Genomic DNA, 16,745 nt, shown 5'->3' on the forward strand with positions numbered 1-16,745 from the left:
GTGCTTGTCACCAGGACTGGCAGGAACAGCTTAGCAAGATCAGACCAGGGTTGAGGAGAAAAAGTTGCATTAGAATACAAATCAAGATTCAGATTTTGGACTCGTTCCTCTGCTTATATTGACCTGATCCAAACCCAGGTCTGGGTTCAGAGATGGGATGTTGAGGAGCTGGGACCAGGAGACTGGTGTCTCTGTGCCTCTGCTGTGACTGGGGTGCTAGATCCTTCCCTCATGGTGGGAGATCCTAAAATACCGCCAGGAAGGAGATCAAATTGTTCTGAGTCACCTCCATGGCCTCACTACCCAACCTTTCTTCCCTTGGAGTAAAGTTTCTGCTGTGCCCACATCTCCCTCGGGCACACCAGGTGGATTTGTCTCCTCTGACTGTAGCTGTCTAGATATTACTCACCTCACCTCATCAGCAGTGGAAAATGATCAGCATCTCCAGAGGGTGAATCATCTGTTATCTCAGAGCCCTGTCTGGGGGATGAATCACTCTCTGGAGGACTCTGGTTTTCTCTCCTGGCTATGGAAAGACCCTATAATTGGTTTCAAGCTCTGTGTGAAGAAGGCTGGGCGAGATGTGGTTTTCCTACCCTTGGAGAGCCAAAAAACAAAATGTCCCTGTCCCCACCCCTCACTTTTATCTGTCAAAACCAGCCCCCCAAAGCTGTCACAGACCATCAGAGCGTGGGTACCAACGCAGAGCTGAGCATCTCTCCTCCCCCATGGCCAGCACACACTTGTGTAGCCCTCAGGGAAACCTCTCAGAGGAGACCACCATGCCCAAAAACACAAGTGCAAGGAGCAGCTCACCCTCTGAGCAGGGAGGCATTGCTCTGCCTTTCAGAGCTGGAGGGATTTGACTTTGTACCCAAAGCTCTGGGGGCAAGGCAGAAATGAGGCATGGCTACTGGGCACATCACAGGCATGGGGTTTTTTGCTGTCAGTAGGAGGAACTCAGCTGGTCAGATTAGAGCCTTTTCTGCTGAGGAGTAAAAAAGCATGAAATGCAATGTGGTTCTCCCACTACAATGACCTCAATAGCTTTCTTGAGAGGAAGATTTAAAGACCACACACAAGCTGTTGAATGTAACATCTCCAAGGAACAGTTCTCTTTAGCAGTGCCCCAATAAATCCCTGCCTGCATTTGTTCTCCATCCATTATTTGCTGTCTTTGAGCTGATGAGTTGATGTGAAGTTTATGTAAAGGCAATGTCCATATGTTTATGGACAAGAAATACAAGTCTCATGCTTGGGAGTGTCCATGCTGTGAATGATCCCTGGATTCATCTCCCAGGAAGGCAAGAGTGTTGTGTTGTTTGTCAGGCTAACAGCTAAAAGTTTAGCCAACTTCAGTCACTTCAGACCTGGATAATAGTACAGAAAAACAGGTGTCTGCATGAATTGCTATCCCCTCCCAAGAATGGTGGATGTGATATAAGACATAGAAACTAGTGCATCAAATGCATCAGATGCCTCATTTGTGCACACTGTGTGTAAAAAGCAGCAGCTTCATCTCCTCACAGCTTTTGAAATTCCTCCCTGGAATGTGTAGAGAGTAGATAATTCAGCTCCCAACAACCTTGAGCTGGGCCATCATGTGGCCCTGTGATGATCCCCTGAGTCAATTCCTCTCTTGAGACGTCACTTCCCAATTTTCCCATCCCTTGAGCTGCTGGTTGGCAACACTCAGAAGGGGGTGATGATGAGGGACTCCCTTGCCTCAGCACCTCCAGAATTCACCAGCTGTGCTGCCAGATGAAGAAGTCACAGCAGGGGTGGGTGGTTTGAGCTCTGTTTGTCCAGCAGCTTGGCAGTGGTTGTACCTCCCTGGCTGTGCCCACCAGGTGCTCTGGACACCTCCAAACTTCTCTGTGTTGACTGTAGCAATCCAGCAGGGCCACCAGGAGCTCCATTTGGATAATGGAGCTTACACCAAGCTGAAACTGGTGGTTGCCTATCTGTCTAGATTGTTCCTACCCTTCTCTGCCCACGCTGCAATGACTGCAGTACTCCCCTTCAGTAAGCAAATGTCCCTCAGAGGAGACTCTGGCAAACACTTAAACATAATTCCACCTTCACACCCCTCTCATATGCTGTGCCACTTCCCATCTCAGGCTGTAAGAGCTCTCAGGAAGAGGCACATGCTACCTGGACTGCCCTCAGTGTGTGTTCCAGGCACGTTGTAGACACTAAAGATATAATAATCCCAGCTCTCATCCACAATCCACGCACACACTCTCGCCTCCTGCAGTCATATAGTGTGTTTTCCATTGACCTTTATTATGGGGACTCATGAACCTTAACCCAGTGGCTTATCCAGGCAAGAACCCGAGGCACACTGCAGGTCCCTGGTGACAACTCAGTGGGCACGGTGGACAATGGATCCCAGATGATCCATGCAGTGGATGCAGTCACATCACAGGGAAGATGGGTCCCAGATGTTCCATGCAGTGGGTTTGTCAGTGCAAATGGGAGATGGGTCCCAGATGCACGTGCACTGATGTGGAAGCACTCCTGGTGGACCACAGAGAAGCTTCAGGTAAACTGGGGATAGGAAGGCAAGCAAGGAATGAAGAACATATTTCAACTGGCAACATCTATCATAGAATCGTGGAATGGTTTGGGTTGGAAGGGATCTTAAAGTTCACCTCAGTCCACCCTCTGCCATGGGCAGGGACACCTTCCACCAGCCCAGGTTGCTCCAAGCCCTGTCCAACCTGGCCTTGGACACTTCCAGGGATGGAGCAGCCACAGCTTCTCTGGGCAACCTGTGCCAGGGCCTGCCCACCCTCACAGGGAAGAATTTCTTCCCAATATCCCATCTAATCCTGCCCTCTGGCAGTTTGAATCCATTCCCCCTTGTCCTGTCTCTCCATCCCTTGTCCAAAGTTCCTCTCCAGCTTCCTTGGAGCTCCATTAGGCACTGGAAGGGTCTCTAGCAATGCCAGGAGCTCAGGGAGAGGGCTGGTTGAGGGGAGTGGGGGGAGGAGCTGGCACAGCTGCCCAGCTGTCAGCAGTTTCTGTAGCTGCACAGAGATTTTGGCAACCCTTCTTGCACCGTTCTGACCTGAGGGGTTTTGGAGGTGTCTGCAACCGGGGATAACAAAGCCCTCTTGTCTGCACCAAAGGCACTTTGTGTGGAGTCTGGGTATTGCTCTGATTTCATTTCCTGAGCATCCCTTGTGGAGGGCTTCCCAGAGGAACATGCCCCATTAAGTCAGGAGTGAAGACTCTTTGCGGTCCAAACAGAGCCCTGCAAACTTTTCCACCAGGTCTTGTTCCACAGCCAACTGCAAACATGTTTGTGTCTTGAACCTCCATTCACTGCCTGGGGTTTTCACAAGAGTTTTCAGCCTGGAAATGGAATTAAGCAACACCTGTGAGCGTTGCTTGAGGGCTGTGAACTCTTCTGTGGCAGGGGCAGAGAGCCCAGGTTTAGGAGCAGGCCTACAAGGGAATAATGTGTCATTCATAGAATCATAGAATGCTTTGGGTTAGAAGAGACCTTAAAGGTCATCTACTCCAACCCCCTGCAATGAGCAGGCACATCTTGAACTAGATCAGGTTGCTCAGAGCCCCATTCAACCTTGAATGTTTCCAGGGATGGGACATCCACCGTCTATCTCTCTGAACAACGTGTTGGTGTTTCAGCACCCTTATCATGAAAGATTTCTTCCTCATATCTTGTCTGGATCTCCCCTCCTATAGTATAAACCATCATCCCTTGACCTATTGCTACAGACTCTACTAAAAAATATGTCCCCATCTTTCTTATAGGCACTCTTTAGGCACTAAAGGGGGCTCTAAGGTCTTTCCAGAGCCTTCTCTTCTCCAGGCTGAACAGCCCCAGCTCTCCCAGCCTGTCTCCAGAGCAGAGGGGCTCCAGCCCTCAGTGGCCTCCTCTGGACCCACTCCAACAGGTCCATTCTCCCACCATATCAGCAGTACATGGTGACAACAAAAACATAATGGGCAGAGCAGAAATTTAGCCCAGTTTCCCTTTTCCAGGTGAGCACTGCAGTCCCTGGCTGCCTTTGTTCCATCCCAGTTAATATTAGTAGATGGGAGAAGCCCTTGCTCTTCCCCTGGATTATTTGGGCAGGCTCAGGCACTCAGAACCTCCTTCTTCTGTGTGTCCTGGCCCCACCAGGTGCTGTGCCAGGCAGAAAGAGCAGCACGTGTGGAGCTGGCTCGCAGGGGAGTGTGGCAGAAGGGGACAAAGTGCCCTCAAGCAGGTGGCTCTGGAGCCATCCTCCCTCCCTCGCTGTGCCCTCAGCCTCTTGCACAGCCAGTTCCCCGGGAGCTCACCAGCCAGGCACTGACTCAGAGTGGCTGGGAGCTGTGCCTGAGAAAGGAGCTGAGGTGTTGGCCCCAGTCGTTAGTTAAGTTATCAGAGAAGTTGAGCTGCAGTGACATCATCTCCTTCTTATGTTACTACAAGGAACTTAGATCCTGTTATGGGAGAGGAGGTAACTCAATCGAGCCTTTCAAGATAAACTCAGACAGGAAGAGAGACATGATTGCCTGAAGGCATCAATTAGACATCGCTGGTGAGATCAGCTCTGTTCAGCTGACACACGTGCACACTGGGGCCAGGGAGACAGCCAGCACCTCCCTCCAGAGGATGGGTGCCTCAGGGAGGGCTGGGCTTCCTCACTCCCAGGGCTGCTGGGTCAGTCCTCACTCCTTCAACAGCCACAGCTCTTCCTCCAGAACATCCTTTCATTATGTCCTGTGTCCTACTGTGGACAGAGAATTACAGTGCAGAGGAACTCCCTGGTTTGGAGAGAGTACAGCCCAGTCCAGCAGCACTCAGTGCTGCACACAATCTTTGCTGGCAAGTCTCCTCCAACTTTGTCAAGAGAAACATCAGCCCAATATATTGCAAAAAATACTGTGAGGATGGGCTGCAGTTTGAGGTCCCACTGCCCTGGGGTGGACTGGGCTGAGGGGGCCAACCCAGCCTATGCTGCAGGCCAGTTACTGCACATGGCTGGTCTAAGGCACCCAAATGGTCAGCTCTTACCGGCTCTGCTGTGTGTGAGGAAGGAAAACGCAGCAGCAACAGCCAGGCTGCAGCAAAGGAATGGACTGGCAGGCTCAGGCATACTCACATTTAGTGCTGACCTGCTCCCCTCACCGTGGCTCTGCACAGATGTGAACATCCACTCAGGGAACAAAGGTGGCAGTGCCTCAGTCCAAGGCACTTTTGGTGTTCTTCCAGGCAGCTCACTCTCTACCCACCCCTGCAGTCCTTAAAACAGAAAATAGAGTAAAGTCTGAGGTGTCTGCAGGCCCTTTTAGGCACTTTTGACTCAGTGTCACCTGGAAGTCATATAAATGCCCTCTAACTCTCAGTAGTAGATGCAGCTCCAAAGCCAGGAGCTGAGGCTTTCCAGCAGCTGGTGATTTTCATCAGCTGTTGTTCTTGAATGTCCCCCTTAAAACCAGCTCCTTCTGAATGCACCGAGCAGGACGATGCTCAGCAGGGCCTCACTTGAGCCCGTGAAGTCACCTGGAAGTCTTGTCCATGCTGACACCTGGAGTCACTGCGTGTCACCCGCTCCCCAGACCCACAGCAGTGTCTGACAGCAGGTGTGGGATGAAGTCCCACTCCTAAGCCCTCCAGCAGCTCCGGGAAAGAGGCGTCTTCCTCCCTGAGCAGCCAACGGGTTAATGCTGGCGAGGAAAGCCAACTGAGTGATTTGGTGAAAGAAAGATTAAAACATCTCCGTGGAAGGTGAGGAGCCAGCCCCAGCCTGCGCTGTCCCATTTACCCACTAATCAGCCCAATTATCTCAGGTATAAATCATAACACAAAACACTTACGGAGCCAGAGTCACACACTGAAGAAAGGAGAGAACTGTTGGGTTGGTTTTTGTTTAGTATAATTGATATAATTACCAACAGCTCCGTGCCAAGAACTTCAGCTTTACTGCTTCCAGAAGAGAGGAGAGAGCTGTCTGAAAGCCATAGCAATTAGCAATCCCCACATGCACAGCTTTTATTAGAAAGAATGCACCTCTATTCCAGAAAGAGCCAGCAGCTCCCTGAGGAGCAATTAAACATCCCAGAGACCTTCTGGTGCCAGGAATGCAGCTGTCACTGAACCCACGTTCCCTGTCCCCTCATCACTGCTGCAAGGGCACATAAAGAGCCCTGCCCATTATGCTGAACACGAAATGCCCTCACCTGTAACTTCCTTGTTCCGAATTTTAACTGCCCTGGCTCCAGGTAGGTGCGTCTTGCTGCGCTGAGGTCCAAGCAGGCTGCTGTTTCTGAGGCTGCTCAGGCCCAGCACATCACAACCAGCAGAAAGTCTCCCTGTCACTCCCCTGAGGAATCTGTCTGGGCCCTGATCTCCACACTCTGAAGCAGATTAAGACAGTAATCCTGTGGCTGGAGCTCCCCAAGACCTCCCAAGCTTGTGACCCCAGAGAGTGGCTCGTGGACAGTGGCCACATGTTCACAGCTCACAACTTTGCCAGCAGGCAGCTCCTGCAGAGCTGAGGAGCAGGAGAGCTGGGGTTCATCTGAGTCTTGCAGAGGTGACCTCTCACTGCCAGCAAGGTTTCTGGCTTGGAGCTGTGGGAAGTCCAAAGCCAGAGGTCACCCAGGAGTATTAATAATCTCCTGGGATGGATCCAAGTTATTGCCCCTGTGCTAACCAGAGGGAAGTGTCCCTCAAAAAAATCCCCCAAGCTGCCTCACTGGCACTTTTCATACCGATGGACCTGGGGGGAAAAGGGTCTTTCCTGAGAGAATGCTAAATAGCCCTGGAGCAAAACCATCAACATTAAGGGTTTCCCCAGCTCCTGGGGCGCTGTCACACTGAAAACAAACACCCTTGGGGGTCATGTCTTCACCCAGGAGTTCCTGAAAAAAGTGGGACATAAAACCAGAGAGCCATGGGCTCCACCTTGCTCTCCTGTCCCCGTCCCTGTCCCAGCTCAGCCTGGTGTACCAGCCTTTGGTTCTGCTTTAGCATCTCCGTTTCTGAAAGCTTAGTTTGGTTTTGAGAAATGAGAACTATTCTCTGTGGATATTTTCATTGTCTGGTCTTTAATTAATTAAGCTTGAAACTGAGCATTCACTTTAAAACAATTTTCAGTAAACATATAGGGATTTGGATGAAAGAATATCTCCAGGAAAAGTAAGCAATGCTTCTTCTTTGTTGGTTTTTTGGGGTTTTTTTAGCAGATTATGATGCCAAAAACTAACAGACTTCTTATGCTGAGGAAGGAATGGGGGGAAAAAAAAGAAGAGATTAACATTTCCTACACAGTTTTGGTCAGAAAGTTCTTGTTTGTCCTAAAACATTTTCATGAAAGTTTTCAAATAGAAGCTTTAATCTTCCCTTGAGCTGCTGCAAGGTTTGCTTTTCTGCTCTTTACTCTTTGGGTTTGTTGTCTCAGAAAGATGAGTGATGCTATTTACTGACAAGTTTGCAATCTTGGGGACAGTTGGTAAATTGAGGCAGAACTTGAAACATGCCCACCCTCTTCAACAGGAAAATTCACAGTTCATTGTCTTATGTCAGCCCTCTGAGCAAAGATGCAAATCCTGTGGCAGTGGAAGTGAGATTTGGGTGTGATGTGCTTTTCTCCTCCACAGAGGAATCAACAGAGCTGGCTGAGAAACTCTCAGCTGAACAGCCTTGCACCAGAAAATGTTACTTTGTGGTAGTGCAAGAGTAGTGGCACCTGGGAAAGTAGAATCACAGTGTAACAGTGTCTGGAGGTTTGCTCCAGTGTTCAACTTTAATCAAAAATATTACTTCATACACTACAGGTAACACAGTCAAGAATACTGATTTGTTTACCACACTCCTTTTTGGAGGATTGTTGAGTTGAGGGCTGGGCCGTGACAGCTCTGTTAACTTCCTTCTCTCATGCTTTGATAAGAGACAAAGTGCTTTCTCTTTGCAATTTGAATTCAGAGATCTTTCCTTTAGATAGCTTGGAAAAATAAAATAAGCTCCGTTGGCTGATGGAAATTAAAATTTGCTTTTTCCTTGGTATAATTGTTTCCTGGTATTTCATCCAAATGTGATGTGTTTTCCTCTTATATTTTGGTTTTAAAATCTACAGATAACACATTGTATCCTGCTCACCATTGTTGCAATAAGAGATCTTTAGAGAGATGATTTCCTAACCTAACTTTTAAACTTTTTTTTTTCCATAATAAGCTTAATATTTTTTGGCTTCCCGTTCTATTTTGAAGCAAAAACAAGTCTTGAAAATTAAAGTTTCTCACCAAATTAAACCTCAAATTCAACCGCCTTAAGGTTTTCATCATGATTAAAAATATTTAAAAAAAAAAAAGGAACTGGCAAACGAAGGGGGAAGAAAGGCCCAAACTTGTGCAACACAAGAGCACGAGTTTAATTCCTGACATAGGGCCTGACTGCTCCTTTGCAGGTACCTCTGAGTGTTCTGCTCAGGTGCTGCTGGAACCCCAAGCAGGGTTTTGCCAAATATCCCACATTTCCAGACAAATCCTTCTCTTCTGGAACGGGGCTCTGGCGGGTTTGGCTGTCCCACAGAGCCTGGGTGGGGTGAGCGGGCTGTGGGGTACCCCAAACCGGGCCGTGCCTCTGCAGATTGCTCGGGCAGATCCACTGGCAAGATCCTGGCAAGATCCTGACAAGCCCAGCCCCAGGGGATGCGGCTTTGATGCTTGGCCAGTGCCCGTCTGGGGGGCCCACATGGAAGGACTCAGCCCAACCACTGTGTTTCAGAAGCTGCCATCCATCTGGCAGCACCAAAGGACCATCAGTAAGGTGGTCAGACATCTCCAAGCACAGGCAAGAGCCTCGAACTGATGCCTTCTTTTGTTAATCACTATTTACAGCCTAATCCAATCTCCCTGGCCATCAATCCCTCCCGCCCGGAATCGACATCACTCTCTTTGCACAACACTGCGGGCAGGGAGAGACATGAGAGATCGGTCTCTCACTGATCCCCACCCTGTTTCTTTCCCCCTCAGACGCCTGGATGCAAATCTCATCTCCGTGGTGCCCGAGAAGAGCTTTGAGGGGCTGCTCTCTCTGCGTCACCTGTGGCTGGACGATAACGCCCTGACGGAGATCCCTGTCCGAGCCCTGAACCACCTGCCAGCGCTCCAAGCCATGACCCTGGCGCTCAACCAGATCTGGCACATCCCCGATTACGCCTTCCAGAACCTCAGCAGCCTCGTGGTGCTGTAAGACTTCTCCACTTCTTACTCCCCTGTGCCTGGCCCACGGGGTCCTCCTCCCGTGGGAGGACCTGGGGGTCACTCAGCTTTTTGCTGCTGGGGCAGAGATTTTGTTGGAAGGGTCAGGGAATACCCATCATTTGATAAGAAATGCTAAAATTGCCTCTTTTGATTTTTTTTTCATAGTTGCCCCATTTTTCACCGAAGAGATAAAAAGCTGCCTGATATAATTCAAGAAATGCTTTGTATTTAAAAAAAAAAAAAAAATCAGTATCTGGGAACAAAAATCAGATTTTTTTTTTTCCCCTTGAAGAATCAAGCAACTAAAAGCTTCTTCTTTCTTTTCTTTCTTCCAATCCCTGTGTTAAAACTACAGGAATTTCTAGCAGCATGAACAAAAATTAAACTGCAACAACTTGCAGTCAGCTCAAAAAAGCAATATTTTTATTTCTTGGAAAACATACCAAAAAAAACCCACCTTTTTTTACCAAATAGGATTTTAAACCAAAGGTCTGACCTCAACACCTTGTCCAAGCCCACGTCTTCTTCTTTGCATGACTGTGTTACATCTGCAGGTCAGATGTTTCTGCAGTGGTTGCTGTCCAGTTTGCACGATAAGCACTTTCCTGACAGTGTTTGGGGCGATGTGGAGAGCAGTGCTGCTCCAGGACACCTGGTCCAGGAGGAAAACAGTCACTCCATGGGCAGGGAGATACTAAACCACTCACAATCCACAATCAGAAACCCTCTGGCAGCTGCTCAGGAGGGACGTCCTTTCTATCAACAGGGGCTTGTAGATTATCTTGCTTCTAACAGGAAATTTACACATGCAAATTAGCTATTCATTAATTCTTTGGTGTTGATTAGCGAGTTCAGGTGCGATTGCCAACTGCTTTAGAGCTCCTCTATCCACGTGAAATGCCACCTCCAGTCTGGTAATTTGTACTGATACCAGGGTGTTAAGTAACCTCAGCATGCAGTGCCTTGGTGAAAGTTTAGCAATTATTTCCCTTTCAAAATTTAAAGTGTTTACTGAAGCCACCCAGCACAGAAAGCGCCTGGACAAAGCACAGTTCAGGGTTTTATTAAACATCAACTTCAGCTGTTTAGACAAAGCATAAATGCTTATTTAGGAGAAATGTGAAAAGCAACTTGAGAAAAGTCAAAAAAGTAGTTTTCACCCACAATGGTGCTCGTTCTGCCGGGCAACCCATGGCCACCATAATGCAACCACTTCAGTCAGCTTTAATAACTGGCCCAGCGGGGGAGCTGACATTTGGGGTTTTATTTCAGCCTCCCAAGCATGCTGCTTTCATTTGGGCTTATCCCATACTCTGGGCGAGAAGCAACTCCTTAATTAAACAGGCAAGCTCGAGAAATAAAAGTCATTGACCATTAGGTCACAAGGGAGAGAATAATGCCCCGCCACATACAATTGGAAGGGAACACATGTGCGCTCCTGCCAGGCTCTGTGGGACACGATGCTGCATTTTTGTGGGATCACAAGTGTTTGGCAGGACCGGCCCCATAAATCTCTGCCCTGCTTCCATGCAAGCCCTTGTCAGCACGCCACCAGTGGAAAGTCACCCAGTGTTCCTTCTGTGCCCCTACCAGGGATGTGTCCCTGCTCCAGACTCACCCACCAAGCTGACAGGCAAATGTCCCCAAAAGCCAGCCAAGCTGGAGAGGAGACTTTCCCTACTGGGATGCAGATGATGCCTGTGTGCATTCCTCTGGAAATGTCTGGATTTGCAGGTAGATGGAGAGGAGCTGGCTGCTGCCGTAAACACCAGCAACTTCCAGACACAGAGGTATTAAAAGGAGCCCCTGGGGGAGGAGAGACGAGGGCAGATGTGGATGAGCACGGGGGAATCTCTTCTCTGCAGCCTGATCAATACTCACAGACACAGCTGGCCATGGCTGAGGGCAGGAGCCTCCTCCCAGGGGCAGAGATGAGCTGCTGTTCCTCCTCCTCCACACACCTTGGGCCTTTGGGAGACCTGTGGGTGAGGATCCTGCACGGCCACGAGGCAGCAGCACCAGAGTATCCCAGCCTCAATCTGGAACTCTTCAAGGGTTCAGTCTCTGCTAATAAATTACACCTTTGCTGAGGAATTCCCTGATCTTACTCCCATCTATTGCTGGGCTGCAGGCACTTCAGGGAGCAGAGCCTCCTGTAAATCACTCATCATGAAATCCCTGGGTCTCGGAATTGGCACCATCCTTTCCCAGTTTATCAATGGTTTCTCTGCGTGCTGGGATGCTGGCACTGTGCTGGGATGGCAGAAGGGAGGTGGATATTTGCTCAGGGTAGCTCCTGGGAATAGGACACTGCACACGTTACCTCTCAGTCTCATCTATTCAGGATCAAATAGATCTCAGTATCTGCAAGCAGAAATAGTCCTGAATACTTTTCATGCTTTGTATGACTCAAAGGTTGTTTTACAAAAAGCATCTTCCTTCTTGGGCATAAAAGATTTTTCATTTAGCAGTCAGCATCTGAAACCCCCATGCTGCTGTGCTGACAGGCCGATAAAGTGCATGACAGCAGTTCCCATTAGTGTCCCTCATCTCCTCTGTCAGCTGAATGCAGCAGAAAGTCAAATCTTGAGGCAGGGATCACAGCATCTCTTTCAGTCCTGCTCCCCAGAGGGATCCACAAGGAAAATCTTACGTGGATGAATTTAGGATCCCTTGCCAAGAAATCCCCCACGCTGCAGATGTGTCCTTGCTGCCACATCTCTGCAGTGGGCTGCAGTTCCCTCCTTTCCTGATGTCACCAAAGGAGTTCTCAGCAGAGATGCTCTGAGTGACCCCTCCAAAGCAGGCCAAGCAGTAGAGAGGTTTGCTCTGTAATGAGGGACCTGGATGGAGAAAGTCTTAGAGTAGTTTTGCTTTCCTCACAGAGCAGAGAATCCCTTACATTAACACAAATGAGGTCAAAACCCAGACTCTTCCCTGTTTGGGTCCACAGGGAGCCTTAGCTCCTGGAAACCACCCTGACTCAAACATTTCTGCAGCGTTGAACATCCACTGTCAGAAGGACCCTCACATGCAGAGAGTTAACTTGGCTCCATAATGCAAAAGAGATGCTCCTCTCCTCTCATCTGGCCCTGACCCTTGTCTGCCTGCTCACAAGTCTTTCAAAAACAAGGACCCTGGGAAAAGTTGTTTTCATGCCACAACCAGTTACTTTTGCTTCAAGCCCTCTAATTCTTGTGCTCTGTGTCCACCTCCCTTGCGCCATTGTTGTATCTGTTACTGTCTCTTGTACCCTTCCCTCATCTCAGTTCCCCTTTTCCACTTCCCATCCAGCTACCTGGTTTGAAACACAGAAGCCCAGAATGGTTTGAGTTAAAGGTCATCTCATTCCACCTTCTGCCATGGGCAGGGACACCTCCCACTGGTCCAGGTTGCTCCAAGCCCCATCCAACCTGGCCTTGGGCACTTGCAGGGATGGGGCAGCCACAGCTTCTCTGGGCAACCTGTGCCAGGGCCTCCCCACCCTCACAGGGAAGAATTCCTTCCCAACATCTGATCTAAATCTACCTTCTTTCAGTTTAAAACCTTTCCCCCTTGTCCTGTCACTATCTGTCTGTGTAAAATTAGAACTCAGCATATGACACTTGCTTGTTCCTTCACACCTTCAGAAGGAGAGACCAGATCTGCACCCTGTATTAAGGACAAAAATTAATTCCACTTTATACGATGGCACAATGCCATTCTGCGCCTATTTTCCCTTTTCCAGTCACTCCTGTCATTTGATTTGGTCTTTTGACAGTTACTAAACACCAAGACCTCCTTCATGGAGAGATTTCAAAGCCTGTCAGTGTGTAAGCTCAGATAAGACTGGTTCTCCCCTCTACAGCACTTGACTGAATTCCAGCTGATGTTTTATTTTCAAGGAAAAGCCACTCACCTGCAAGTGCTCCCTTCCTAGGCCACCCAGCAGCACCTTCCAGCTGATGGTCTAAACCATCACAATGTGTGAGTGTAGTAAATGAAGGATCTTCAGTAGAACATCTCTTTCTTACAGTTTTTATCATGTAAGGACACGTTGCAGCTCTCTGTCTAACAGCATGAGTCAGTGACTGGAAGAGAAAACTGGTTTCCAAGACTCCTGGTCTTTGTTCTGGTGTAACCCTGGCCAAAACTTTCAGAAGGGACCACTGCTTTTCAGTGTCCTCCCTGCCTGGGAGAAAACATCCCCTGCTTTCCAGGGGAGCTGAGCACAGCCATTTCTGCTGATATGTGTGGAACTTGGAGCTTCCCAGCACCACAACCCCCAGTCTGGTGGGTTGGAGCATCAGGATGATGCTGTGAACCACTCTCCTCACCTGTGCAAGGGAGTTCCCAGTCCCTCTCTGAGAAGTTCTTGGGAACCTCAGTGTTGGTGGGGAGTGCCAGGCATGTGCAATTCATTATCACGAAGAACAATATTGCCTGGAACATCTGGGTCCCATTCATGAGCCTTTTAATTTGCAGAAGTGCCTTTTCTCTCAGAGGACCAGGCTCACTGCCTTGGCAAAAGTGAATTTCCCTCTCCAGCACTTGAGGAAGAAGCAAATCATGCTCTAATGCACTCTGAGAATGTCACTTCTGCTCGAGCTTTATTCTTCACCAGACAAGTCCCATGCTGGTCCTTCACTGCCGGAAACAATCCCTGGAATTTGCACCATTTACGAGTTGGGTTTCTCTACTTATCCATGTCCAAGTTGAGGAAAAGGACAATATTGCCACAACGGAGATGGAAGTTTATCATGGCAATGGCTGGTGCAGTGGGGCAATTCATATCATGTCAGATTTGAGCTGGGTTCAAATCATCTAACGCAAATAACTGATGGGAAGTGCTGGAGTTTGTCCTTTTTGAGAAGAAAAAAATGAAGTCATTAAAAATGAAAGCGATGGCGTATCCATCACTTCTCTTTGTAGTCTGTTCCAGTGGTTAATCATCCTTAGTGTTAAAAAAAAAAAAAAAAAGCTCGTATTTCCCATTTGAATTTTCTTTGGCTTTGACTTCAGACATTTGTTCTTACTATTTTTTTCTCCACTAAATCACGGAACCATTTTAGTACCCAGTTTGTAAGCAGGAAGGATCCTATACATTACACTGCACTCATCCCCTTGATCTTATTTTTAATAAGCTAAACAGATTGAGTTCTCTAAGTCTCCATTCTAGTTTTTTCCAGCCCTTGGATCATTTTTATTGCTCTTCTCTACACCCATTTCCAATTAGCAACATCCAGTTAACAGTGTGGGTACCAGCAATACTCTGGGCCTGCCAGAGCTGGTTTCACCCGTGCACAGTGCACGTGTTGACACGGTTTCCTTTTCCTTGCTCATCCAGACAAGCACCTTCATAAAAGCAGCATTTAGGCATGAACTCAACCTGCTTTTCTCGTATCTAAGACAACTGCCCAGTCCCCTTGGAGATGGCATTGCTAGAGCTGGAGCTAATGCCTGTGTTGGGCTGTCTCTCAGTTCAGTACAAGAGACTGCTCTCCAGGACCTTTTAATCCACTGGAAAAATAAATGAAAAAGGAAATGAAATGAAATGAAAAGGAAACAAATTCCACTAGGGGTACTGCATGAATGATGGGGGAAAAATCACATTTATGCTCAATTTCTGATAAAAAACTGTTGGCAAGAACAGAAAATCTTCCTTCTGGAGTCTGTTGTGCACTTCTTGTTGTGGGTCAGAAATTAACCTTGCAGGGTTGGATTTTTCCTGCTTTATTTCCATCACCTGAGTCACCAGCCAAGCTGCAGCATCTCTCCCCAGCCTGTCTGCAGGACTCAGGTACTGACAAATCGTTTGTGTTGGTTTCAGCAGGACACAGCACGGGGTTCACCTGGCACAGCAGAGGAGCTCCCTTGTCCCACGTCACTTGTGCTGCTGCAGGAGCGCCTGGGCCGGCGTCCCACCCTGCCAGAGGTGCAGTGTGACAGCTGCTACTGCAGGGAGCCTGTGTTCTGATGGAAGTGCATAGCTGAGAACATAGCAGCACAACCACAAAGCAGCAGTGACTGTCCTCCTCCCTGGGCAAAACCTCTTCCGTGGATGATTGCCCAAACCCACCGTCCCTCCACAGGATGGAAGAGACACAGATCCCTGCCCTTGCCAAGGAGAAGGATGAGTTCCAGCTCTGATAGCAAGGGCTTAAACACTTCCTAAATTTTTGAACCCTGAGGGTTGTTTACAGCCCAGAACCAAGGATGTCCAGTTGTTATCAAACCAGCTGTAATTTACAGGGCAGAATATAACGTCGTGTGGGCTGAGCTCGAATTGACAGGCACTGGAGATGTTGCAATTCCACTTGTTAAAATTTGTTTACCAGGGAAGGAAAAGAAAAGGCAGGATGGAAGACAGGAACGTCTTTTCAAGTGTTTACCTTTCCAGCTCTCTTGTTTCTATTATTGCCATGTGGTTGGGTAACTCTAGAGTTCAGCTTGGACAGCAAATTTTTTATAACTCCCTTTTTTGGTTGCTCATAATTTTCTCACCAACAAAGAACTTCCTTCGGATGATTTTCATTACTCTGCCTCCAAACAAAGCACTTTGGAGCCAAATATAAACACAGCAGGTGATTGCTTTGCTGTGCTGTCTCCTTGCCTAAGTGCAGTGATAGCAGTCAGCTGCTCAGCACGTCCAACCTTGGACAAGATGTCCTGTCACACCATCCCAACAGAGCTCCAGGGATTTCCCTGGCACTCAGCATTCCCTTCTCCCCTTGCAGCAGACAGGGATATGGGGCACAGGGTTCCTGTGGTACCTCTTGACCTGATTCCAGAGCAACTGCAGACCCAAACCCTCTCTTTGCCAAGTGCAGTATCCAGTGCTCAAAGGGACCCAAAGTGGTTGGCACCACCAAGTGAGGAGAGGGCAGCACGAGCTGAAGCAGTAACATTTGATAGACAAGACCCATCTAGGCTCAGACTTCTCTTCTTGTGACAAAGAGAAGTTTCTCCTGTCAAGTTCTCATTTTGATCTCAAGCCTCCTTTCTCCTCTAAAAGCCACAGCCCGAGTTTTCTCGCAGGCAACATCCTTTTCTTTCTTTCCCGTTCGCTCGAAGGAGCAAACATATTTTATCACACATCTTTCCCCTCCCTTCCCCTTCCTCTGAAATGTTTGTGTGTTCTCATCCCAATGACAAACATGTGGCTCGGGCTGGTTTCTGTTTTGCAAGCCCCTACCAAAGTGCCCCAGAGCCTGGCTGTTCCTCCACTCCCAGCTCCCTCCTGTTTTACCCTAGAAGATTTGGCAGTGGGAGCTGCCTGTGCTCAGCCAAACAACTCACACTCGAATCCAGGTGGAATGAGAGATTTTTTTTCAAGCTGAGACAGATTTAGATCAAGCAACAAATAACGAAAAAGTCATTGATCCACCTGCCAGCACCTAGCCTCCCCCAGGCTCTTGGAAGGAGGCAGCAGCATTGGACAAAGGCTGGTGCATCCCTGGCATTGACAGGGGAGAAAAGGACCCCGAGGGTGAGTGGTGTCTGTGCCCTGACAGAGAGGAAAGGGAGGGTGCTGTGCAGAG

General features: G+C 48.6%; 1 protein-coding gene across 2 annotated transcripts in view; it reads left to right on the forward strand.

Moving 5' to 3' along the window:
• Positions 1 to 16,745, forward strand: part of LGR6 (leucine rich repeat containing G protein-coupled receptor 6) — a 111,703-nt gene that overhangs the window by 60,554 nt on the left and 34,404 nt on the right. Inside the window, exon 5 of one of the 2 annotated variants that reach the window (XM_050327078.1) lies at positions 8,995 to 9,210. The exons of the other annotated variant lie outside the window; for it this stretch is intronic. Coding sequence (XP_050183035.1) covers positions 8,995 to 9,210 — 216 coding nt within the window. The remainder of the gene's footprint in view (positions 1 to 8,994; positions 9,211 to 16,745) is intronic. 2 annotated transcript variants of the gene reach the window in all.

Source organism: Myiozetetes cayanensis, unplaced genomic scaffold (genome assembly GCF_022539395.1).
Source record: "Myiozetetes cayanensis isolate MyiCay16 unplaced genomic scaffold, myiCay2020 scf32, whole genome shotgun sequence".
NCBI classification, from domain to species: domain Eukaryota; kingdom Metazoa; phylum Chordata; class Aves; order Passeriformes; family Tyrannidae; genus Myiozetetes; species Myiozetetes cayanensis.